The 24095-nt window shown below is 49.5% G+C and overlaps 1 protein-coding gene across 1 annotated transcript in view; it reads right to left on the bottom strand.

Moving 5' to 3' along the window:
- Positions 1–24095, bottom strand: part of Myo1h (myosin IH) — a 72238-nt gene that overhangs the window by 13635 nt on the left and 34508 nt on the right. The window contains exons 5-19 of the mRNA XM_047561897.1: positions 23935–24015; positions 21181–21360; positions 17536–17634; positions 16607–16720; positions 16245–16316; positions 15469–15599; positions 13522–13590; positions 12875–12980; positions 12504–12584; positions 10567–10658; positions 8508–8602; positions 5020–5066; positions 1762–1842; positions 1128–1233; positions 305–422 (exon numbers count right to left, since the gene is read on the bottom strand). Of these exons, the coding sequence (XP_047417853.1) occupies positions 305–422; positions 1128–1233; positions 1762–1842; positions 5020–5066; positions 8508–8602; positions 10567–10658; positions 12504–12584; positions 12875–12980; positions 13522–13590; positions 15469–15599; positions 16245–16316; positions 16607–16720; positions 17536–17634; positions 21181–21360; positions 23935–24015 (1472 nt within the window). The remainder of the gene's footprint in view (positions 1–304; positions 423–1127; positions 1234–1761; positions 1843–5019; positions 5067–8507; positions 8603–10566; positions 10659–12503; positions 12585–12874; positions 12981–13521; positions 13591–15468; positions 15600–16244; positions 16317–16606; positions 16721–17535; positions 17635–21180; positions 21361–23934; positions 24016–24095) is intronic.

The raw sequence follows: 24095 nt of genomic DNA, 5'->3' as shown, positions 1-24095 counted from the left end.
GACCCCGAGCTCCCACAGCCACGCCCCGCCCGCGGGTGACGCCGAGGCCCCGCACCCCCACCCCCGACCTCCGGCGCGGCTGCCCCCGGCGGCAGGGCTGCGCGTAGCTCGTCGCCTTCGGAGGTCGGTGAGGCTGGAGAAGTGAACCGCGGGCGGATCCGAACTGGGTTCCACGTCCTCCCGGGTGCGAGGGATGCTTTTCTGCCACCGCTGTGGCAATCAGGAGCCGGGATGCGTGCCCACTGCTGGCATCGCATGGGGGCGGTGGCTTCTAAGGGCTTCGGGTCCCCAAAACCAACTCTACCTTTGCAAGAAGTGCTCGTACTTCCGCCGGTAGGCGAAGCCGGCCCGTCTCACCCGGAGGTGCTCCATGAGCCCCAGGTACTTGATCTGGTGCCTTATGAGGAAATCATCGAACTTGCCTTTGCAGAAACAGAAGAGGGAGTGGCCGTAAAGGACCCTGTGGCTTCATTTCAACCAAGACAGACCTGAGGCTCCAGCTGACGGTCCATGGGCCAAGTCTGACCACAGACCGCTTTTTCAGGCCCTAATCGGGTTCTTTAGATGGGGGAATTTTAGAGAACAATCTAGACTTCTAGTTTCTCCTAAAAATTCATGAGATTTGGCCACCCTGGGCCCAGAGGCCCACGTGGCAACTGGTTGGAAGGAATTGGTGCCACCACCCTTTGAGACGCAGGGAGGAGGGGGCTCACTCCAGTTGGCCCCAGTCCCCGCCACTCCCTATTGCCTCACTCCCAGTCGACTTCACTCATTAGCTCAACCTGTCTGGCCTCTATGAACTGTGGGCCTTCCTTAGAGATCATGGCAAGGGCTTAGAAAGTACCCAAGTCATGGACCATTTTGGAAGCTGCGTCACCGGCTGAAAAGCCAAGCTGCTTCCCCTGGCTTTGACGCCTGCCCGGCTCACCCGTGTGGCTCCTGTAATCGAGCAGGGCTCACTCTGGAGCACCAAAGGAAAGCCATGGCTGATTCGTTCACTTTCTGTCATTGAAAAAGAGACACAGTCACGGACAAGGGCTGGGTCCTGTGGTGGCCTTTAGCCCCCTAACCCTGGTCTGCCCCGGCCTCTCCCCGGAGCTCAGCGTTCAGAGCCACCTGTCACTCACTGGGCTCCTTGGTGGCATTGGGTTTGATGCACCGGATGTAGGAAGGTTCCTTGGAGATGAGGATTTCCAGGAGGCTGCTCAGACTGTTCTTGAACTGGGTCCCCACCTGTGGGCCGAGAGCACGCACCGGCTAGACGCCCTGCTGGTGTCCCCCCCACCCAGCCTCCTGACAGATGGTCCTGCCATGGTTACTGTTTTGCCTACTGAGTTGGTCGGCACCAAGCTGGTCTGGTCCAAGCACCTGCCCGGGGTCCTGCTCGCTCGGACAGCATCTCACAGGAACCAGCGCCACCGCCCATTTCCCCGCAGCTGCCATCCGGACCCTCGTGCCCTTATCAGTTATTTATTGCAGGATATTTTCCTCCGCCCTCTCCCACTAGGTGGGACCTCGGCTGCCCGGCTGTGGCTAAGCCCGAGCCCAGTTCAGTGCCGGGCGTGTAGCAGGTGCGCATTGAGCGTCTGCAAGTGGAAGAATGGGTGAGGAACCTGCAGCAGAAACGGGTCCAGAAAGGTGCCTCACAAATCAGGGGAGGGCGGCTTAAAAAGCGCAGGTAACTGGAGGTTTTTGCGCCCCCCCAGGGATTTTTTTTTTTTTCCCTTTCCAAATCTGCGTAGGCATGTTTTTGCCACTCACCGTTGGTGGCCTCCTCCGGCTTTCCAACTCGGCCACCAGGAAGCACTCCCTCAGGATGCTGTTGTCCGACCTGCACAGCACCTGTAAGCGGAGAGAAGTGAGACCGTATTTGCTGTTTCAGAAATCACTAAGGAACTTTCAGGAAGCCCGGGGAAGCGTGCAGGTAGCCAGGTGCCTGTAATCCCAGGGACTCGGGAGGCTGAGGCAGGAGGATCGCAAGTTCAAGGCCAGCCTCAGCAACTTAGTGAGGCCCTAAGCAACTCAGCGAGACCCTGTTTCTAAGTAAAAAATAAGAAGGGCTGGGGATGCGGCTCAGTGGTTAAGCACCCCTGGGTTCAATTCCTGGTATCAAAAAAAAAAAAAAAAAAAGTGTGCACGAGGTAACAGTCATCTGCTTCTTGGGCACTTGATATTTCTAACTGACAAAGAGTAGCGACAAAACAGAAGCAGATGTGGAAGGAGAGTGTGGGGGTGTGGCTCAGCGGCTCAGCCCTGGCCCAGCGTGCCGGGTTCCATTCAGCACCATGGAAAAAAAAAATAGAAGCAAATGTTCACATACTATATCCACTAAGTCTGTTTGCTGAGACTGACTCGATTTTATTTCTCTGACACGATGAAACACAGTCTGTGCCTAGTGTAGCTCAGCTGCAGCAGAATCAACAACTCTGAGAACGGTCTCCAAGACAAAGAGAAAACCCAAGACACAGAACCTCGTGCACAGTGCTGTTGTTATACCAGGAAAGAAAAAGGGAATGCACACACACACACACACACACACACACACACACCCTGGCCTGCGTCATCCCCGGAGGGTCGCACAATCAACCAGAAAGAACAATAACTGACTTGGTCCTTGGTCCTCAGGGCCAAGGACATGAGGTTTGGTACTATTCAATTTCCATCTTCCCATCTCCATATTTAAAAAAAAGTTTCATTACCCAAAGTCCTTCATTTAAAAATACATTTAATTTTATGCCACAATTTTTTTCCTTATTTCCACACAATGGAATATTATTCAACCTTAAAAAAGGAAATTCTGGCCCATGCTGCTACACGGATTGACCTTGAGAACATAATGCTAAGTGAAATATGTCAGTCACAAAAAGACAACTATTTGTACGAGTCCACGTGTGTGGGGTCCCTGGAGGAGTACAACTCACAGAGACACGAAATGGACTGGGGATGCCAGGGGCTGGGTGAGAGGGAACGGGAAGTGGTTTGTTGTTATTAAGTTTTGCAAACGTAAAGAGTTATGGAGATTCCTTGTAAAATGTTGTGAATGCACATAACACTGCCTAACTTTAAAACGATGGATAGGGTAAAGTCTATGGTATATGTTTTGCCACAAATTGTTTTTTAATCAAAACTTTTGTTTGTTTAAAGCATCCTGGACCTACCATTTGACCCAGCTATCCCACTCCTCGGCCTATACCCAAAGGACTTAAAATCAGCATACTACAGAGATACAGCCACATCAATGTTCATAGCTGCTCAATTCACCATAGCCAGACTGTGGAACCAACCTAGATGCCCTTCAATTGATGAATGGATAAAGAAACTGTGATATATATATATATACAGTGGAATATTACTCAGCCATAAAGAATGATAAAATTATGGCGTTTGCAGGCAAATGGATGAAATTGGAGAATATCATGCTAAGTGAGATAAACCAATCTCAAAAATCCAAAAGATGAATGATCTCACTGATAAGCGGATGATGACACATAATGGGGGGTGGGAGGGGGGCAAGAATGGAGGAAGGAGGGACTGTATAGAGGGAAAGAGGGGTGGGAGGGGTGGGGGGAGGAAAAAATAACAGAATGAATCAAACATCATTACCCTATGTAAATGTATGATTACGCAAATGGTATGCTGTTACTCCATGTACAATCAGAAACAACAGGTATCCCATTTGTTTACAATAAAAATAAATTAAAAAAACAAACAAACAAAAAAAATCCCAACCTAATAACAGTGGCATGGAAGAGTCAGTTTAGGTCAGGAGAGAAAAAAATGACAAGTGATCCATCTTGAAGTCAGAAAGGGACCTACGGCCCGGGCTGGTGAAGGGAGGGGTCTCCTGGGGACGCAGGCTCAGGGGATCCACCTGCGGAGCACGTGGCTGTGGCCGCAGAGGGCAGGGCCGCGGGTTTCCCGTGTGCTCGCCAGGCTTTCCCCTCCTGAGTCCTTCACAGCAACCCCTCCCCAGAGAAGCCGTCATCAGATCCCCCAGCAATGGGGACATCTTCCAGGAAGTCCCAGCCGGGAAGGGGTGGGGCCAGACTCAGACACAGACCAGCCACCTGGAGCAGAAACTCAAGGTTAGCCGTCGCTTATCCACGCTGGACCCAAAGAGGTTGGGACTAAGGGGCCTCGAAGAGGCAGAGGAAGTTCAGAAAGGGCCCCGAACACTTCTGAGATGAACTGCGGGCCCTTCCCTCTGAAAACGTCCCCTCTGTGCGTCGGCTTGGAGAAACTGAACTCATGAAATGAAATGCATTTTTATTTGTCCCAATCAGTCAGCTATTTCAATACCCAAGGCTTCTCTGCTGGGCGAGGTCTAAGGAACAAGCCTGGACATTTCATTGGCAGTTCCAGGGGTGAAGCCCAGATCCAGCTCCACCTCTGACCTTGAACGAGCTGTGACCTCTCTGGGCTTCAGTTCCTTATCCTCAGGTAATGTCACACCAGTGTGTCCTCACACAAAAAAAGTTATCTCCTGCTCGGAAGAAGAAATCTGCACTGTTCCCTGTGGCCCACACGCCGCCGCGCTCTCAGGCGCCCCTCGTAACCGTACCCATCCCTAACACATCTAGCTCATCTGGGCCACAGGGCCTTTGCACATGCTGGCTGCTGTACAGGAAGCACCTCATCTCTCTATGGCTCAAACATGTCCTCTTTGACCCCAGGTCCTCGTTAACCTCCTTTATAGCACTGCCTACTGACATATGCATTCATTCCCCACCCTCTCCCGCAACTGGAAGCCCCACCAGAACAAAGACTCTAACTTGCTCACTGCGGAAACTCCCGAGCTGGCACCCGGGGGGATGCCACGCACCTGAGCCAGCTCGGGGAGTCAAGGGCTGGCACAGCTGATCTCCCACGTCTCCTCTGGCCCCGGCACGCCGGAGTCCTGACAACGCACGGACGAGAAGAACCCGGAAGACCAGATCCAGCCCAGCTCCTCGCCCCAGGGGAACCCACAAAGGACACCGTGCCACCTCAGAAACTTGCGGGGCCAAGCTGCCGACTTACTTCTTTCAGGTGTCTGTAAAGGAGATCGTTGTTTTTTTCCAAGAATCCTGTAAAAACAACAACAACAAAAAATAGTCTGAATCAAGGGCTTTTCCTTTAAAAAAAAAAAAAAAAAAGGAAAAGTCCGATCCCTGATTGACAGCCAGGTCCTCGGATCTGAACCCGTGACCCACGCTGGCATCCGACCCCAAGAGGGTGCCACCGACACGCACAGCCTCTACCTCTGCAGGCGACGAGGCTCCGGAAACTGAGTCCTAGCTCAGCAGCAAAGGAGGCCGTGGAGGGTTCCACGGGAACAATGGAGGGGGTTGGTTCAGCCTCCAGGGCCACCCGCCGAGACCCGGGAGGCGGAGGAGAAACCTGCCCACCCAGAGGGCCACCTTCGGCACCTCTGCTGGCGGCACCTGTCTGGGTACCAGCTTCTTCCAGCTCAGAAAGCTGGGTGACGCGTATTCATTTCCAACCTCGTCAGTTAGTGAAACCAGCAGTCAGATGATACCGTGGATCAAAACCAGCTAGAAATGACGTGCTTCAGAAAGGACATCGGAAACACCTAATGTGGACGACGTTTTCAGGTGATGGTTTTGAGTCACGGAAACTAACGATTTTATTCCGGTAAAATACACATACCAGCAGATTGACCAGGTTAACCACCTGTGAGGGCCAGTTCAGTGTGGCATTTGGTACCTCCCTGCTCTGGGCAAACGTCACCACCACCCGCTTCCCACGGGGGACTGAACCCAGGGATGCTCCACCACTGAGCTACACCCCAGCCACGCCCCTCTTCCACTTTTAATTTTATTTTTGAGACAGGGTCTCGCTAAGTTGCTGAGGCTGGCCTCAAACTGGCGATTCTCCTGCCTCAGCCTCCCAAGTCGCTGGGATGACAGGCGTGGCCACAGCACCCAGCTTCCAAACTTTTTAAACATCCCAAGTTTAAGTTGCTGAGGCTAAGTTGCTAAGTTGCTGAGGCTGGCCTCGAACTGGCGATCCTCCTGCCTCAGCCTCCCAAGTCGCTGGGATGACAGGTGTGGCCACAGCACCCAGCTACCGGAACTTGTTAAACATCCCAAATTGAAAGTCTAGCTCCATGAAACAACCACTCCCCACCCTGCCCTGTGGACAGGACTGGGCTACTTTCTGTCTCTATGGATCTCCTCCTCTAAATGCCCCATGTCAATGGAAACCTACGGTAGCCATCCTTTTGTGACAGGCTTATTTCCCTGATCAGAGAGTCCCCGAGGTCCACCCATGCTGCAGCACATACCAGGATTTCCTGCCTTTTAAAGACTAAATAATTTCCCGGCGTTTGCACGGGGCATATTTTGTTTATCCCTTCGCCGTTGGGTCCTTGAGCCGTCTCCACCTTTGGCGGTGGGGGGTAACGCTCTGTGAACTTGTGCGTACCGGGTATCTGCCTGGATCCCCATCTTCAGTCCTCTGTGCCATAGACCCAAACTCACTTTTGCTAGAACCTTTAATTGCACAGTGCCACTTAGGGACACTTATGCTGCGGCTGTGATGGTTAAAACCTCTGGGCGAAATACCCAAGGATGTTAAACAGGGTAGTGCTTAAAGGGTAAAAAGGCAGTGATCACCCAGCACCTGCGGGACGTGGCCCTGGGAGACACGCGGGCAGCCCTGCCCTGCACCCGCTCTCCCCTGGCAGGGGCAGAAGGCCCAGGTCTGAACCTCTGCTCTGCCCCTTGCTGGCTGTGTGACCTTGGGAGAGTTACTCAACTGCTCTGAGCTCAACGTCCTCAGAGATTGAAAGGGAGGAAATAAAACTTCTGGAAAGATGCAGAACAAAACTGCCCCCACCAGAATGGCTCTGATAAAAAAGAGAACTACAGATATCGTTGAGGATGCGGAGAAGCGCGGACCTTCCTGCGCGGCCGGTGAGAGTAAAGTGCTGCAGCACCGTGGAAAACAGCCCACCGGGCCTCAAGGGCTACGCATGGAGTCACCCTGTAACTTGGCAAGTGCGCGCCCTGTGTCCTGCCCAGGAGAAATGCACACGTGCGTCCACCCGAAGGCTCCCGCAGGCAGGTCTGTGACGGCGTTTTCACTATAGCCAAACAGCGCGGGAAGCGCGTAGGTGATGTTATGGACTCGTGAGCGCAGGCGCACCGAGGTCGACCCATGCGGCGGAATAGTATTTGACCAAGAAAAGGAAGGACATGGTGAACCTTGGAACACTATGCTAAATGAAAGAAGACCCAAAGGACCAGGGTGGCATGATTCCAGCCGGAGTCCTGGTCCAGAGAAGGCAAATCTATCAAGGCAGAAAACAGATGTGTTTTATGCCTGGGCTGCAGGGGCCAAGCGACCAGGAAATGGACAGTGACCCCAGTGCATCCAGAGTTCCTTTGTGAGGATATGAAGTGTTCTAATATTGATGGTGATGCCCAACTCTAAATATACTAAAACCATCAAATTGTACACTTACATGGAGGAAATGTATGACTCTCTATTGCTTTTTAAACATTGGGTGGAATGTGAACTGTTTCAACAGTTAAATAGAAAAGAAATGAAATGATTTTGTTCCTCTTTAAGGCTGAGTAATATTCCCTTGAGTATATATACCACATTTTCTTTATCCATTCATCTGTTGAAGGGCATCTAGGTTAGTTCCAAAGTTTAGCTATTGTGAATTGAGCTGCTGTAAACATTGACGTGACCGCGTCACTGTAATATGCTCATTTTAAGTCCTTTGGGTACAAACCAAGCAGTGGGATAGCTGGGTCAAAAGGTGGGTCCATTTCAAGTTCTCTTAGGAATCTCCACACTGCTTTCTAAAGTGGTCGCACCAATCTGCAGCCCCACCAGCAGTGTGTGAGTGTGCCTTTCTCCCGCATCCTCGGCAACACTTATTCTTTTTTTTTTTGGGGGGTGCTGGGGATGGAACCCAGGGCCTTGTGCTTGCGAGGCAGGCTCTCTACCAGCTGAGGTATATCCCCAGCCCCAACACTTATTCTTGATAACTGCCATTCTGACTGCAGTGAGGTGGAATCTCGGTGTCATTCTGATTTGTCATTTCTCTAGTTACTGGGAGATGTCACATGGATGGGACTGGAGACTCTCACGCTAAGTCAAACAAGCCGGTTCCCCAAAACCGAAGGCTGAACGTCCTCTCTGTATGCGGATGCGACTCACAGTAAGCGTGGGGGGCAATGAGACGGTCAGGGGACCCGACAAAGGGGGAGGGAGGGGACGTGAGCGGGAAAGACAGCGGAATGCGTGGGACAGGACTTTCCCGCACCCGTATATGAACACGGGCTGGTGACTCCCAACCACAGCTCGGGCTCAAACTAGCACGAGTCACACTCCACGCGCCTGTGACGTGTCAGAATGCCACGCAGATCTAAAAAGTTCAAGTAGAAAGAGGAGGAGCTGAGAAAGGCCTTCGAGGTGGCCGCTGGGACACCGGGCGGGGCACACTCGGGGCAGCCACGCCACCTCTCCTCGGTGACAGGCTGGGCACTCACCCTTGGTGCAGTAGGTGACCTCTCCCGCGTAGTGCAGTAGCTGGAACTCCGACCACCCGATCCTCTTCCGGCCTTTCGGCCCGGCCAGCTTCCGGCTACAGGACAGAAGGAGGCGAGGACTGAGCGTAGAGCCAGCGAGTTCTTCAGGAACTCGACGGTCCTTGGTCCACAGGGAGAGCTAACCACAAGCAGCGGCCTTGATCTCGACCACCGATCCAGGCCTCTCTGTGAATAGATGCTTCTTCCTCATAAGCCCCGAGGAATAAAAATCCTCAAGCGAGCCACAGAAACAATCTTAAAAAATGGCATCATGGGCTCTGTAGCCCACGCCTGTGATCCCAGTGACTCGGGAGGCTGAGGCAGGAGGATCACAAGTTGGAGGCCAGCCTCGACAACTTAGCAAGTCCCTGCATCAAACATAGAGGACAAAGGACATAGCCAGTCTCTCTCTCACACACACACACTCACTCAAACTTCTACTTTCCTTAGTCATAATGAAGAAACAATTTCACTACCTTACATTTTTACATTGGGCAGAGACGAAAACACTCCTAAAAACATCATGTTTCAGATTCTGGCGATTCACAGTTTTTGACAGCTTGTCCTTGAAATCTAACACAGCGGCGGCACACGTATCTTAAGTGTGCAGAGCCACGAGGTTTTGCAAACTGACCAGCACGCAGGTCAAGAGACAGGACGCTACCCACCCTGGAGACCTCTCCGCAGCCCTTTCTGCCCCAGCCCGTCTCTACTGCCCGGGTGAGCTTTCCTGAGTTTCACGGTGTAGAGACGTGAAATTCCACAGCGTGTACTCTTCTGCCTGCTTCTCTCGCTCACGTCTGCGTGATCCCCCCGACATCGCGGACCGTGATTTTAGATATTCAACTACACGGCAATATATTTTTCCATTTGTGCCTGGACCGTGATTTCTTTTCTGTTCCAACTCCATCTTCCTGTGTGACTTAAAGTTCTCTTAGAACCACTCCCCTCGACTGAGCCTTCACTACAGCCAAAATGGCACCAGGTGATCTGCGCAGACCCTGAGCTTGGTGTGGCAGGAATATTAGGATCCCCACCTTGTAGCTGGGGGAAGCGTAACTGCAGGGACAGTAGGTGGCTTGCCCGTGTGGCGTGGCGAGGCAGGGATTCAAAACCAGGCCCTGTGACTCTGGAGCATACGTTCTTTTGCATGCATGTGTGTATGTGGGGTTGAACCCAGGGCCTCGCACATGCTAAGCACATGTTCACTGCTGAGCCACAGCCCGGGCCAAAGCGCATGTTCTTAAATTCACTCCAGATTTCTAATTTCTCTTCTGGAATGTTGAAAACTTTTCTTTTTTTTTTTGAAGTATCAGGGATTGAGCCCAGGGGTGCTCTACCTTTGAGCTACATCCCCAGCCCTTTTTATTTTATTTTATTTTATTTATTTATTTTATTTTATTTATTTTATTTTATTTTATTTTTTATTTATTTTATTTTATTTTATTTATTTTATTTTATTTTATTTTATTTTATTTTATTTTATTTATTTTATTTTATTTATTTTATTTTATTTTATTTTATTTTATTTTATTTTATTTTATTTTATTATTTTATTTTATTTTATTTTATTTTATTTTATTTTATGAGACAGGATCTCATGAAATTACCAAGGGTCTTGCTAAATTGCTGAGGCTGGCCTTCAACTCGCGATCCTCCCGCCTCAGCCTCCCGAGGGGCTGGGATGACAGACGTGCGCCACCGCTCCTGGCTAAAACTCTGTTTTAATTGGCACGGTCCTTACGTGGATACGTACGAACGCAAACGTCCCCCGGGTTGTCCGTTTCAGATCTAACTTAACACATCACTTGCGGACCTTATATCTGAAGTTATAAGAGACACCATTTCATGCATGTCCGAAAACGGGACACGAAATCTCAACAACAACAACAAAAAGTTCCACTTGGAATCCACTCCAGTTTGACTTCTGCTAAATCGTACGCGTTGGCCTGTCCCCAGGACACGGCTGTCCCCCTGCGGCACCGCCGCGGAGCAGGGTGGCAGCGTCCCCCACACGTACGTCTGGAAGTGTGCGTGCCTGCCCACTCTGTCTTCCAGTTTCTCCAGGAAGCTCACGTCCGTGGCGGGGCCGGGACGAATGCACTCTTCATCCTTCAGAAGAGAAAGGACGCCCGCTACCCACGGCCCGCGGCTCAGCGGCTCCCACCAGCCCTCAGGACGCTCTGGCCTCAGAGGCCGTCACCCCGCCTCCCCAGCTCCGAGAACATTCCAGGGGGAAGGGGGCCTCTCCGATGTGGGATTGGGGGTTCCGTGAACAGTCAGCTCTTGCGACAGCTGACCCATGTATTCGAAGTCTCCCCGCGGGTCCTCTACCGTCGCCAGGGCCTCCCTGCGTAAGCACTTGACCTCCTTTTTCCCCTCTTATTTTTAAAACTTTTTGTAGTCCTGGGGGTTGAACCCCACCCAGGGCTGCTCCACTACTGAGCTCTACCCCCAATCCTCTCTATTTTGAGACACGGTCTAAATGGCTGAGGCCGGCCTTGAACTTGCGATCCTCCTGCCTCAGCCTCCCGAGTAGCCCGGGGGACAGGCGTGCGCCACCACGCCCGGCTCATTTTCTCTTAATCAGTCATCACTGACCAAAAACAAGATTTGTACAGATCCTGAACTAGGAGCACAGCCCTTCTGAAAACTGCAAAAGCAGTCGAATCCCACCTTCCCCGCTTCTCAAGCCGTGTCCTTCCCGACATTGGGTCCTCAATGATGATACCGTTTAATTGTCCGTCTTAACAACAAATCAACCTCGAAGCTTCTATTAAAGCCAGGTTGACGAGACGGCTTCTATGGAGCACATTTCTAAGCGTTCCTTACAGGTCCTCTCTAAGGAGAGTGCTGTTATTACTATGCCCCATTCAAAGACGATGCAGTTGAAGTTCAGAGAGGTTAAGACACCTGCCTGACGTTTCACAGTGCATCTAGGTGGCACATGTTCATGGCCACCTCGCTCCCCACCCGTGAATGTCCCTGCCGTGCTTTAGCATGCTGGATTAGCAGAGCGGTTGGTGGCTGTGTAGGGGCGTGGGGGCAGGAGGGCAAAGGGGACCGATTGTTTTCATCAAGACGGAAGCAAGTGGTGCTGATGATCCCAAATGACAAGAAAGGCAAGGAAGGATTTCGCATTTGCCTTTAGAATGTGTTTAAAAATCAGTGTCTGAATTTGATCAATTGTGGATCCCAGGACGGACATTCTCATAAGTTGCAATAGCTCAAAACACCGCGAGCCCATTCTAAGGACCCGCTGCTGAGGACCCGTCGCCATTCTTTGCAGAGACTTCCTTTACATTTCCTGGATTCCTGCTTTGTAGTCAGTGAGAAAACAGCCCCTCTCCACTCACCCCTCTATTTTCTGGGACTATAACAATATACCTGAGGCAGGGTGCTTTATAAAGAAAAGAGGTTTGCCTAGCTCCCAGTTCTGCGGGTCCGAGGGCACAGTGTCGGCCTTTGCTCAGCACTGGTGAAAACCCGCAGTGGCTGGATTCACAATGGCATGGGTGGATGACAAGACAGTGGCCCGAGAGAGACCGTAGAGGGGCCGGGCTTGCTCTCATGTAACAACCTCCCAGCAAGAACTTCAGCTGCTCCTTCTGAGACCTGCACCCTCAGTGACCTAATGACCCCTCCTCAAGGTGCCACCACCTGCCGACATGCGCATGCCGAGCACCAAGCTCCCATGAGCCCTCGGGGTCTCACCCAAAGCACCCACCAAACCCCCGTCTGAACTGGGTCCTGGGTTCTACATCTATGGAAGATAGACACGCAGACTTCGGTCTCCGAGGTCTTTCCCTGTGGCCAGGAGCTCAGCAGGAGAGTTCGACCCGCACCCTTCAGGAACTAGGGTGGTTCCACGCATGACCCCTCAGAAGCCTGGGGAAAGTTCCCCCGTGTGTCCAAACAGCAGGAGAGACAGGATCAGAGCTGACACTTGTTTCTCACCAGAATGGATATGATTCCCTTGTGCCTCTCTTCCACCAGGTCGCAGATGATCTTGTTGTTGAAATACTGAATCGGCTCCCACTACAATGACAAAGGGCAAAGAAGTCTCCAAAAGGGATTTAGGTGAGCAGAAGGCACGTCGGGTGGAAAACGGTTTGGCAAAAATTGTTTTTCAAAATCCAATTTTTTTATATCCAAACTTAACCAGGGGATGCCTTCTGAATATCAAAATGACTTCCCGGGAAAGAAGCAGAGGAGGACCGAAAAATCAAACTTAATCAGCAAAGTCTCCAAGGAAATCCTATTTCTCAAGGAAATGTCTTTAGCTGGATTCAGAAATCAAATGAGGAGAAAAATATCAAAACGGTTACCTCGATCCCTTCCATTTCATATTCTGCCTGTTCTGCTTTCAGAGTCCTCTCTATTAACAGTTGTTGGAGCTTCTCGTTGCAGTAATTTATACAAAACTGTTCAAAACTAGAGATGCAACCCATGTAAATAACTGAAGTTAGGCAAACCGACCAGTTTTTAAAAAGCGTGTGCTTATTTTTTGGGGGGGTGGGGTACAGGGATCGGACTCAGGGGCACTCGACCTCTGAGCCACCTCCCCAGCCCTATTTTGTATTTTATTTAGAGACAGGGTCTCCCTGAGTTGCTTAGGGCCTCGCTACTTTGCTGAGGCTGGCTTTGAACTCGCCATCCTCCTGCCTCAGCCTCCGGAGCCGTTGGGATTACGCGCACCACCGTACCCAGCTAAGGATGCTTTTTTAATAAAGAAAAACTAACAAAGCCCTTATCAATAAAATAACCAACTAAATAAATCCTAAGAGTCAACTTGGAATAGGTTTCCATTTTTCATGGTTCTTGTGCTTCCAGAACCGTCTGTGAGTTAGGGGCTAGGTAAATCTGGAGACGTTCTGGAACTGGGAAAATCAATGACAATAACATAAAAGATGACTAAGCCTCAGGTGAAACCAGACAGAGGGCAGAGGGCAGACAGGGAGGTGACAAAACTCACCCGTTCTTGTCGAAGACTTCGAACCCATAGATATCCAGCAATCCGATCACGGTTTTTTTTGGTGTCATCCTAGACAAATCACACACGCCATTCATGGTTAGCGCTATAGTCTGGATGGCCTGAGTGTGTTCCCCGAGGGTTCGGGCACTGGAATCGAATCCCCCCCGTGAGGCGTTCAGTGGGTAGATACTCAATTCCACCACGGGGCTGGCGAGAGAGGTCACGGGGAGGCGATTAGCGTGAGATAAGGTCATCAGAAGGAGGCCCCACGATTGAATCCTGGTGGCTTTGTACGAAGAGAGACCAGAAGAGACTAAGTGCACTGCTTTCTGTCTCTTGTCACGTGATGCTCCACACAACCTTGAGTTTCTACCAGTAAGGCCACCACTACATGTGGACCCTCCAGAACAGTAAGCTAAACAAAATTTTTTCCTTATAAAGCTGTCTGGTGCCAGGTTTTTTGTTATAGTAACAGAAAATGAAGAGAGTCAGGTTTTTCACTCTGAGGTTCAAAACCCTCTGGCTTCCCCCAGAGCTGGACTCGGCTATAACGCTCACGCCTTCTCTTTCATCAACCGTGACTCGTAGGAGAACCTCTGGGTGCCTGCGGCCTGCCCAGACCCCACTGTGGCTTCCATGTCCGTCACCCAGGAAGTGACACCTTCCCCTTCTGATTCAGTTCTTGTTCCGTTCCTCTTCAAGCTCTAAAGGCCACAGTCAATCAAGAAAGAAAATAGAAAAGGACCTCAAGACCACCAAGGACTGTCCAGGTGAGGGGACAAGTGATACGGAGGACAAAGTGCCATCTGGCAGGAAGGGAGGTTTAACGAGAACACTAGACTCTGAATGTGCCCCTGGAGAGCCCCTGTGTGGAAACACAACCCCCAAATTCGTGGTGCAGTTATTTTGAAGTAATGAGGATTCCACGAGGTGCCTACGATGGTATCAGTGGCTTTATAAGAGGAAGACATAGATACGCAAGCGCATGCGTGTACACATACACACACACACAAACACACACAGTCACACACTCACACATACACACTCACACACACACTCACACACATACACACACACATACACAGCACACACACACATACGCACACACACACACTCACACACATACACACACACACATACACACACACAGCACACACACACTCACACACATACACAGCACACACACATACACACACAGCACACACACATAGCACACACACACACATACACACACATACTCACACACATACACACACACAGCACACACACACATACACACACAGCACACACACACACATACACACACAGCACACACACACACACACATACACACACACACACACAAATTCAGCTTACAAAGGAAGCACGTGGCCAGGGGCATAGCTCAGTGGTAGAGCGCTTGCCTAGCCTGTGTAAGGCCCTGGGTTTGATTCCCCAGCATCACAAAAAATAACATAAGAAGGAAACATGATCTAAACATGAGTCGGAAGTAGCAGTTGTATATTTTTACATGGATTAAAAGAGCCTGGTACCGTGGTACGTGCCTGTAATTCCAGCTACTCAGGAGGCTGAGGCAGGAGGATGGCAAATTTGAGGCCAGCCTCAGCAACTTAGCAAGATCCTGTATCAACATAAAAAATAAAAAAGGACTGCGGTGGTAGCGCAGCAGTGGAGACCCGGGTTCGGTCCCTGGTACTGAAGAAACAAACGTGTGTACATGCGCGTTGCTGTTTCTCTGAGCACCCGAAGCCTCTGGCGCAGGACACCTGCTGTGCTCGTCACACTGTGGGTCGCGCTGTGCGCTCCTGTGAGCCGACTGCGCGCCTGGCGGGGGCAACGTGGACCCGCCAAGACAGCACCCGCGCCCTGGGGAGCTCGTGGGCCATTCTCAGGGATTCTTCTTCCGTGACACCAGGGGTAGCGCTGTTAGGGCGAGTCACCCGGGACCTGTGACCGACCTTGTTAACTAGGGAGCAGTTGATTTTGTTGACCAGCCACGTGAACGTCCGGCCATAAACAGCCTTGGCCATGGCGTCTCTGGCGTAGGCGGAGAGTTCTGGTGTTAGCGGGCAGATCACCTGAAGAGAGTGACAGGGGACATGGATACCGGCGGAGGAAACGCCCCCTGTGTTTTCAGTGCCGTCTCTAAGGACCACTGAGAGAGGCCAGGTGCGGGGGGAGGGGACGCTCGGTCCCACGGAGGCCATTTCCTGGACTGTCACTGTGTGTCAGGCACTGTGCTGGGTGGCTGAGACACGGCCACCACCAAGACACCCGCCCTGGCCTTTGTGGGCTCCCAGTGCAGCTGGGGCGGGGGTGGGGAAGCCTACTGCAGATCGAGAGTGACGGGTGACATAAGAAGGTGCCTGTGGTGCCCACACTAGGGGTGGGATAATCAGGGAGCCTCCTGGACGCAGGGCCAGTGACCCCAGAGGCTGCAGGCTGGAGACGAGCTCGCAAGAGGAAGCACAGGGAACAGCATGGGGAACAGCACGTGCAAAGACCCCCGGGGAGGGAGGATGGAGGGAGTTGGAGGCCTGAACTCCAGAGTCCTGTGCTGGTGGCGGGGGTCCTGGAGGATGAAGCAGGAGGCCCTGGCAGGACCCCCCAAGCAGGGCCTGGTGGGCGGGGTTCCCCAGGGAGGCCCCAGCATCATGGCGCTGTCAGCTAGGGCCGGCTGCCGCGATGGGGGCGGGCGCGTCTGTCCCCAGAGCCATCCTCACCTCCTCTGTCTTGGCTTCGATCTTTCTGTGGGTCAGAGCTTCCAGAAGAACAGGCGGGCAGACCCCCAGGAGCTGAAGGAAAGGGATCCGAGGTGGGTTCAGTGACTCCGTTCTCCTGGCTCACTCAGAGAGTCCATGGCGAGGCCGGGCCCGGGTCACCTGTCCCCACTCATCACCGTGTCCCAGCCCAGGACAGAGGGATCCGTTCTGCCTGCGCTCCGGCCTCAGCAGCACCAGCAGGAAGGACGCGGGCTGTCGCCACGGCCGCCTGGGCCCAACTGCGAGCGCCCGCCTGCCCGGCGCCCCCTCCGCCCCCTGCAGTCCTGGGCCCCCCTAGGTCCTCTTGGAAAGAGGGACGTCACCTTGGCGATCCACTTGATCTCGTGAGTGTCGGGGACGGTGGCACAGCCCTGGTCGTCCTCCTGGAAGCAGATGTTCCCCAGGTGGAGGACACTGGCGATGATCCCAAAGAGGTTCTGGGGACAGGAGAAGTGGGGGCAGAGGCCAGGAGGCCAGGAGAGGGGACAGCGGTCACTTCGCTGGTCCACGGTCAGCAGAGAAGCCCGGGAGCAAAGGGGCCCTTCCCAACTCCAGCCCTGGCCCCGCCCCCCCCAGAAACAGCCCTCGATTGGCTGCTGTGACCGAGAGAGAGAGAGAAGGGCCTTGGCAAAGCGGGAGACCGTCCTGGTCCCCAGCGCCCAGCGCAGACGATCTTCGTTTCCGCATCCCGGAAACATGAGGACATTGACTTTCTCACAAAATACACCGTCTTCATGAAATACTTCCCAAAACCTCACCAGCAAAGAAACCTCACCAGCTGCCCCTTCCTTTTCCAATACCATGGTCTCTGCCGATGTCTCTCCTTTAAACCTACCCTCCTCGTCCTTAAAAGATCAACCGTCCAAACGACAAATTAAAAGGATAAAGCGGTTATCCAGCCTACCGTGTGTTCCTGTTCCTTCCAAAACAGAAACGTAAATAAACAAAGTCCTGTAATTCGGTGGGGTCTAAATTACTGAGACTGGACCTAACGTGGGGGAAGAAGCCCTTCAGTTCCTCTTCCACACGACCTTGGGAACACTTTGTCACATAAGATTCCAAACATCCAGTTAACATTCAAATTTCAAATAAGCAACGACTGAATTTTTGTCCCTAGGCAGTACTGGGGACATAATCGTGCTAAAAACAAAACTTCAGCATTTACGTGAAGTTCGCCCGTGGCTGGGTGTCCCTGTCATTCACAAACCCCAACCTTTCGGGCTTGTTCCCAGGAGACGGTCCCGGCCCATACCTCGAGGTCAGCTTCAGTAAAATCAATGACAGAAAACGCATTGGAGACAGTTTTCCACTCGTTCTTGTCATTAAGAGATGATTCTTTGGCACAATGACCCTGCGACAAAATCAGGTCACATAATGGCATTTTAAGGACAGTTAAGCACACACACACCTATTCCTACATCAAAACGATTTTCCCCCAAACATGCAAAAGCTAGTTCTATAACAGATGGAATTGAAAGCAGATAGGATTTACTTTGCCAGTGTATGATAAATTGCTGACTGCTGCTTCTTCCAAATTTATTAGGAATTTTATTTTAAATCTCAGTTCTGAGGCCAGGTGTAGTGTTGCATGCTTGCAACCCCCATGACTTGGGAGGCTGAGGCAGAAGGATCACAAATTTGAGGCTAACCTCAGCACCTTAGTGAGGCCATGAGCAAATTAGTGAGACCCTGGCTCAAAATAAAAAAGTAAAAAGGGCCAGGCATGTGGCTCAGTGGTAAAGCTCCCCTGGGTTCAATCCCCAGTATAATCAACCAATCAGTCAGTCTCAGTTCTGTGAAAATTTGCAAAGTTACATAGCAGAGGAGTATAGTATCTTTTCCTATGTGTTTATAAATCTAGTTTTCCTTTGTTTTTTTTTTTCTAAGCAAATGGAAACCATTTGTCTCAATAAATATGTGCTAAAACATGCAGGGAAATTATGTTGCGTAACTTCAGAATCAATCTCAACTTGCTTAGGAATTTCCAGAAAACCCTCACTGCAAGATTAAATGGAAGGAGGTCCTTGCTTAAGGAAATTACGCTTTGGCTTTTAAAGAAACACAGATTAGCCAGGTGTGGTGACGCACACCTAAAATCCCAGCGGCTCAGGAGGATGAGGCAGGAGGATCACAAGTTCAAAGTCAGCCTCAGCAACTTAGCGAGACCCTAAGCAACTCAGTGAGACCCTGTCTTTAAATAAAAAATTTTAAAAAGGGGCTGGGGAGGTGGCTCAGTGGTTAAGTAACCCTGGGTCCAATCTCTGGTACCAAAAGAAAAAAATAAAAAACACAGATTGTATGGACATTTCCATTTAATGGAATCTAGCAAAGATGTAAAGACACTTTTCTCACTAACCCCAGGAGTTGTCTTTTAAATAAGCAACAGATGACCAATGTCACAATCATAAGAGAAAATGTTCCAGACAAGTGCTTTTCATTATTTTGCTTTCCTGCCCGGGGTGTTCCCAGTTTCCCAATTATCTGAAGATTCATTATCGGAAAAGATTTCTTTACTGTGAGATGCAAAGACATCATACTGTGAAAATATTCCCCCGTGAATCAGCCAGTCGAAAATACAGTCAGCCCTCCCATTAGCTCATCCACAGATTCAACCAACCACAGCTCAGAAATAATACTACTAATAAAAAAGTACTGAATATGTATCAACTTTTTTTTCTTGACATTTTTTTCCCCAAACAACAGTATATCAACAATGCGCATAGCATTTATATTGTATTGGGTATTCTAAGTAACCTAGAGATTTTTTGAAATATATGGAAGGAGGGCTGGGGACATAGCTCAGTTGGTAGAGTGCTTGCCTTGCATGCACAAGGCCCTGGGTTCGATCCCCAGCACCGCAAAGAAAAAAAAAAAAATACATATATATATGGAAGGATGTGAGCAGGTATATATAAATACTTTGCCCTTTTATATAAGACTTGAGTGTCTTTGGCTTTTGTGCCCCTGTGTATACCGAGGGGCAACTGTATCCCTTCCCCCTGAGGCAGGGACTGTGTAAGTCAGTTCCTCTCTGGACACCTGCTGGGTTTGGAATCAGAGAAAATATATTGTAAAGGAAAGCCATAAATTTTTCCAGAGTTATGTGATATCGCGATATTGACAAAAATAATAGCAAATTGCTAAAACCATTTCCAAAGCCACTGGGGCATCAGGATCTAGTAGAACTAATATGGTCAGGAAAAAAAAAATATATATATATATATCTTTAAGAATAAAGATATGATATATTCTAACCAGGGATGACTTGATTATTGAAGGGCTAGAGAAGCCCTTGGGGAAATGATTGATGCCCCAAATATTTTTATAAATCAATCCTTCCTGATTGTGCTTTGAAAATCCAAGCATCAGGCAGCCATATGACTATCAGAAAAAAGAGACTCTTAAAAAAGAAAGAGTTGATGTGTCTTTTGTTCTAAGAATTAGTTCAAGATTTATGACATGTACATTGAGATTGTGGGATTCTTTTATCTTTGTTGGTTTCATTTTTCAAGGAAGATTTTGGTCAAGACTTCTCCCAAGGGGCTGGGGAGATAGCTCAGTTGGTAGAGTGCTTGCCTTGTAAGCACAAGGCCCTGGGTTCGATCCCCAGCACCAAAAAAAAAAAAAAAAAAATTTCTCCCAAAATTTCTCTACAACATTGATCTTCATTGTATGAGATTCACTTTCTCAGGTCTTGAACAAGTCTCTCAAACGATGCTCCAGCCTGCACTCTGCAAAGTGACCACAGTTCAAAGCCAAGAAGGGAACGATAAAAAAAACATGGGACCGGGTGTAGTAGCACATGTCTGAACTGGCAGCAGCTTGGGAGGCTGAGGCAGGAGGATCACAATTTCAAAGCCAGCCTCAGTAGCTTAGTGAGGCCCTAAGAAAATCAGCAAGACCCTGTCTCTAAATAAAAAAAAATTAAAAAAGACCGGGGATGTGTCTCGAAGGTTAAGTACTCTAGGTTCAATCCCTGGTACCAAAAAAAAAAAAAAAAAGAAAATCTTGGGTCAAAAAAATTGATGCTAGCAACATCAGACACTATCTATCCAACCTGGGCATTCTAGAATGCTAGCACAGCCCACAGAAAAATCAATGCTGCAAAAGTAAATTCTGAATTTACTAGGATTGCTTATAGGAATGGCCTGCTCTACGTCTCTAAGGTAGTGTGTTCACTCTGCAGCCAAGAGTCCTCAAAGGTGGGGAAAGGTCTTCTCACAAGAAGCTTGAAAGCAGAACGAAGCAGCACAGGTGATAGATACAGGAAGACGGTGAATTTCTATTATTTCTAGACCAGAAGTTCTCACCTTAGCTGTGCATTAAGTCATCAGGGGACTTTGTTGTTGTACTTTTTTTTTTTTTTTTTTAATTTGTAGTGCTGGGAATCAAACCCCGGGCCTCTCGAATGTTCTACTGTGAGCTACATTCCCAGCCCAGGGGACCATTTTCAATAACCCCGCTGCCCAGGTAGCAGCCCAGATCAACTAAATGCAGACTGGGGGAGGGTAAGGATTCGGGCCTCTGTGCTTTCCACTGAGTTATTTTCGCAGCGCTGGGGCCTGATCCCAGGACCTGGTACTTTCCAGGCCAGGCTCTACCACTGAGCTACACCCTCAGCCTGGCCAGTTGTGTTTTTCAAAGATTTCTCGAGTGATTCTAATTTCTAGAAGGGTCAAGAACACTTGTCTAGACATGGGTTACTTTACCCAAATGATCTAGCCGTCAGGCACAAAAGGAGCTGGGTTAACTCACTCGTGATAAATGTCAAGAAATCAGCCCGTGCTTACTTCCAGAAGGGTGAGAGAAAGTTCTTGAACATGCTAGAGCAGCCCCCACGAGCACCCCGGGGCCCCTCCTCCAAAGGGCCTCCCCGCCGGATGCTGGGCCGTCCAACCTGCGAGAGGTATTTATACAGCTGGGGGTCTCGCTCCAGGCCCAGGGAAGCCAAGCGGTCTGCTTCTCCACCCGCCAGCAGCTGGTAGAAGATGTGGAAATTCCGCTCACCCTGGTTTTGATAGACGACGCGGGACTTTTCAATCAAGTAACTGATGATGTGCCCACCTACGGGAATGCCCTTCAAGACAGAATAAAGACGGAGCTGTGACAGCATCAAGTCACCAGCGTCTTCTGGTGAACAGACGTTGTGGATGTGAGTAAGGGCCAGTCTATGGGTCTTCTATGATTCGTGTTTCCTGGTTTCTATTTCAAAAGATTTCAGCCTACTCCGAGGTCGTGAATACATGTTCCGTGTTTGTGTCTAGAAGCATGATTGTCTTACTGTTCACGTTTCAGACCCTGATCTGCCACTACTGCTTGATTTTGATATCTATGGAGTGAGGTAGGGATCGAAGGTCTTCTTTTCATATTGATATCCCCATTGATCAGTATCATGTATGGGAAAGGCAATCTTATTCCCCACTGAATCACAATGGTGCTTTTCTCACAAGCATGTGTCTGGGGGGATCTTTCCGGACTCTATTCCGGTCCATTGGCCTCTATATCTGTCCTCATATCTTGATTATCCATACTGTTGTACTTATTATTTTAAATAACATGTCCAATAAAGCCTCTTTTTTCAGACCATATATAGAACTCTTGCTAATTAATAAGAAAGAACAAACAACCCAAATAAAAACGAGCTAGACTCGAACAAGCTGGGTGCCCTGGAACATGCCTGTCATCCCCGGGGCTCGGGAGGCTGAGGCAGGAGGATCGCGAGTTCAAAGCCAGCCTCAGCAAAAGCGAGGTGCTAAGCAACTCAATGAGACTCTGTCTCTACATAAAATACTAAATATGGCTGGGGAGGTGGCTCAGTGGTCAAGTGCCCCCACACCGAACCCCAAAAGAAGACTTGAACAAAAAAAAAGAAGTCCTGTAAGTGGCCGATAAGCAAAATTTCCTTAATTATCTGGGAAACATGCACTGAAATCACAGTGAAAGACCATTATACCCACTTGAATTTCTAAAAGGAAAAGGACTGACAAGGAAATTATTGGCAAGGGTCTGGAACAACTGGAACTGTCATAAATCATTGTAACATGGCTGGTAAGGACCCAACCATTTGCCAGGCTCAGTGGCACATGCCTATAATCCCAGCAACTTGGGAGGCTGAGGCAGGAGGATTACACATTTGAGGTCGACCTCAGCACCTTAGTGAGGCCCTAAGCAAGTTAGCAAGACCCTGTCTCAAAAAATAAAAATAAAAAGGGCTGGGGACGCGGCTCAGTGGTAAAGCATCTCTGAGCTCAATTCCCAGGACCAAAAACAAAACAAAAACCAAAAAACCCCCAACATTCCACTTATGGACATCTACCTAACAAGAATAAGTTCTAGCTACTAACAGACCTGTGCAAGGATATTCAGAACAAACAACCCAAAAGTTCACCAATGGGAAAACAGATAAATTGCAATGTATTCGTACAATTAAAAAATGGCCAACTCTTGTGGGCAAGAACACGGATAAATCTATAGAAGGTTGATTAAGAGAAACCAGATATAAAATAGAACATTCTGTGTAACTCCATTTATATGATGTTCAAGAACCAGCAACCCGAATCTGTGATTATAGAGGTCAGGGTGGTGGTAACCTTGGGGAAGGGGGTTGTTGTCATTGGAGAACCTTCTGCGGCTAGAAATTTTAATATCCATCTGCATGGTAGACACACAGCTAGATACAAATGCAAAAATTCCTGGGGCTGTCCTCGAGATTGGAGTCCTTTCCACTATAGGGTTTATGTGTTGATCTTTAGGAATTTAAAAATATGTCTAGTTATTAAGTGCCTGCATGCTCCAGGCAGGACCATATACCAGCAGGAGAAAGTCAGGCAGTGTGTTTCCATGGCTGAACTGCAATCCCAGAGAGCTGCTGTCCTTGAGAAAGCTGTCTAACCATGTGCAATAGCCCCATGTAGATGCTGGGCACAATACACGCATGTGCCTTCTGTCTAACCATGTGCAATAGCCCCATGTAGATGCTGGGTACAATACAAGCATGTGCCTTCTGTCTAACCACGTGCAATAGCCTCATGTAGATGCTGGGTACAATACAAGCATGTGCATCCTGGATACTTATTCATTTACGTACTGTCAATGATAACTTTTGCAAAACAACAGAGATAAATACTAGCCAAAGAAGCCGTGTGACTTGCAAGGTCTGAAATATTTCCTCTCTGACCTTATCTCAGGAAGTTTGCTGACCCGCCCTCCTAAGTAGGTAGGGCTACATTACCTGTCGCTTACTTTTGTTTTCAAACTTTACTTCAATAAATGGCATCACACTGGCACCTGGGATGTTACCAAGACCCAGCCATGTCAATGGGAAGCTGTAGGTCATTTGCTCTCGCTGTGGTATAATCCTCTTTGTGTGAACATACCACAATTTAACTAGCAAGTCTCCTGTCGATAGATATTGAGTCCTCTCAAAACAGGGCTTCTGCACATGGGACATATATTTCAAGTGGTAAAATGACAGACCAGAGAACAGCAGCTCTCGGAGGGCACAGGTCAACAGTGCAGACAGACTGGACAGCACTGTCCCTAGATTTTTCAACTGTTTGAGCCACTTCCCACCCGAGGTGCCTTGGCTTGGGTTCTCTTACTGGCAGAATAAGAGGTCCCTATGAACCAGTAGTAGGAATTTCTGGTGTACCTGCAAGTCAAACTGTATGTCCATGTATTTTCCAAATCGGCTGGAGTTGTCGTTCCGGAGCGTTTTGGCATTTCCAAAAGCCTTGAGATACAAAGTACCATGTACTGTCACTTAAACTTATCATGCTTGTCAAATCTCTGACCCCAAATTACATGCTTATC

Source organism: Sciurus carolinensis, chromosome 8 (genome assembly GCF_902686445.1).
Source record: "Sciurus carolinensis chromosome 8, mSciCar1.2, whole genome shotgun sequence".
Lineage (NCBI taxonomy): Eukaryota > Metazoa > Chordata > Mammalia > Rodentia > Sciuridae > Sciurus > Sciurus carolinensis.
This window is presented reverse-complemented; position numbering and strand designations above follow the sequence as displayed.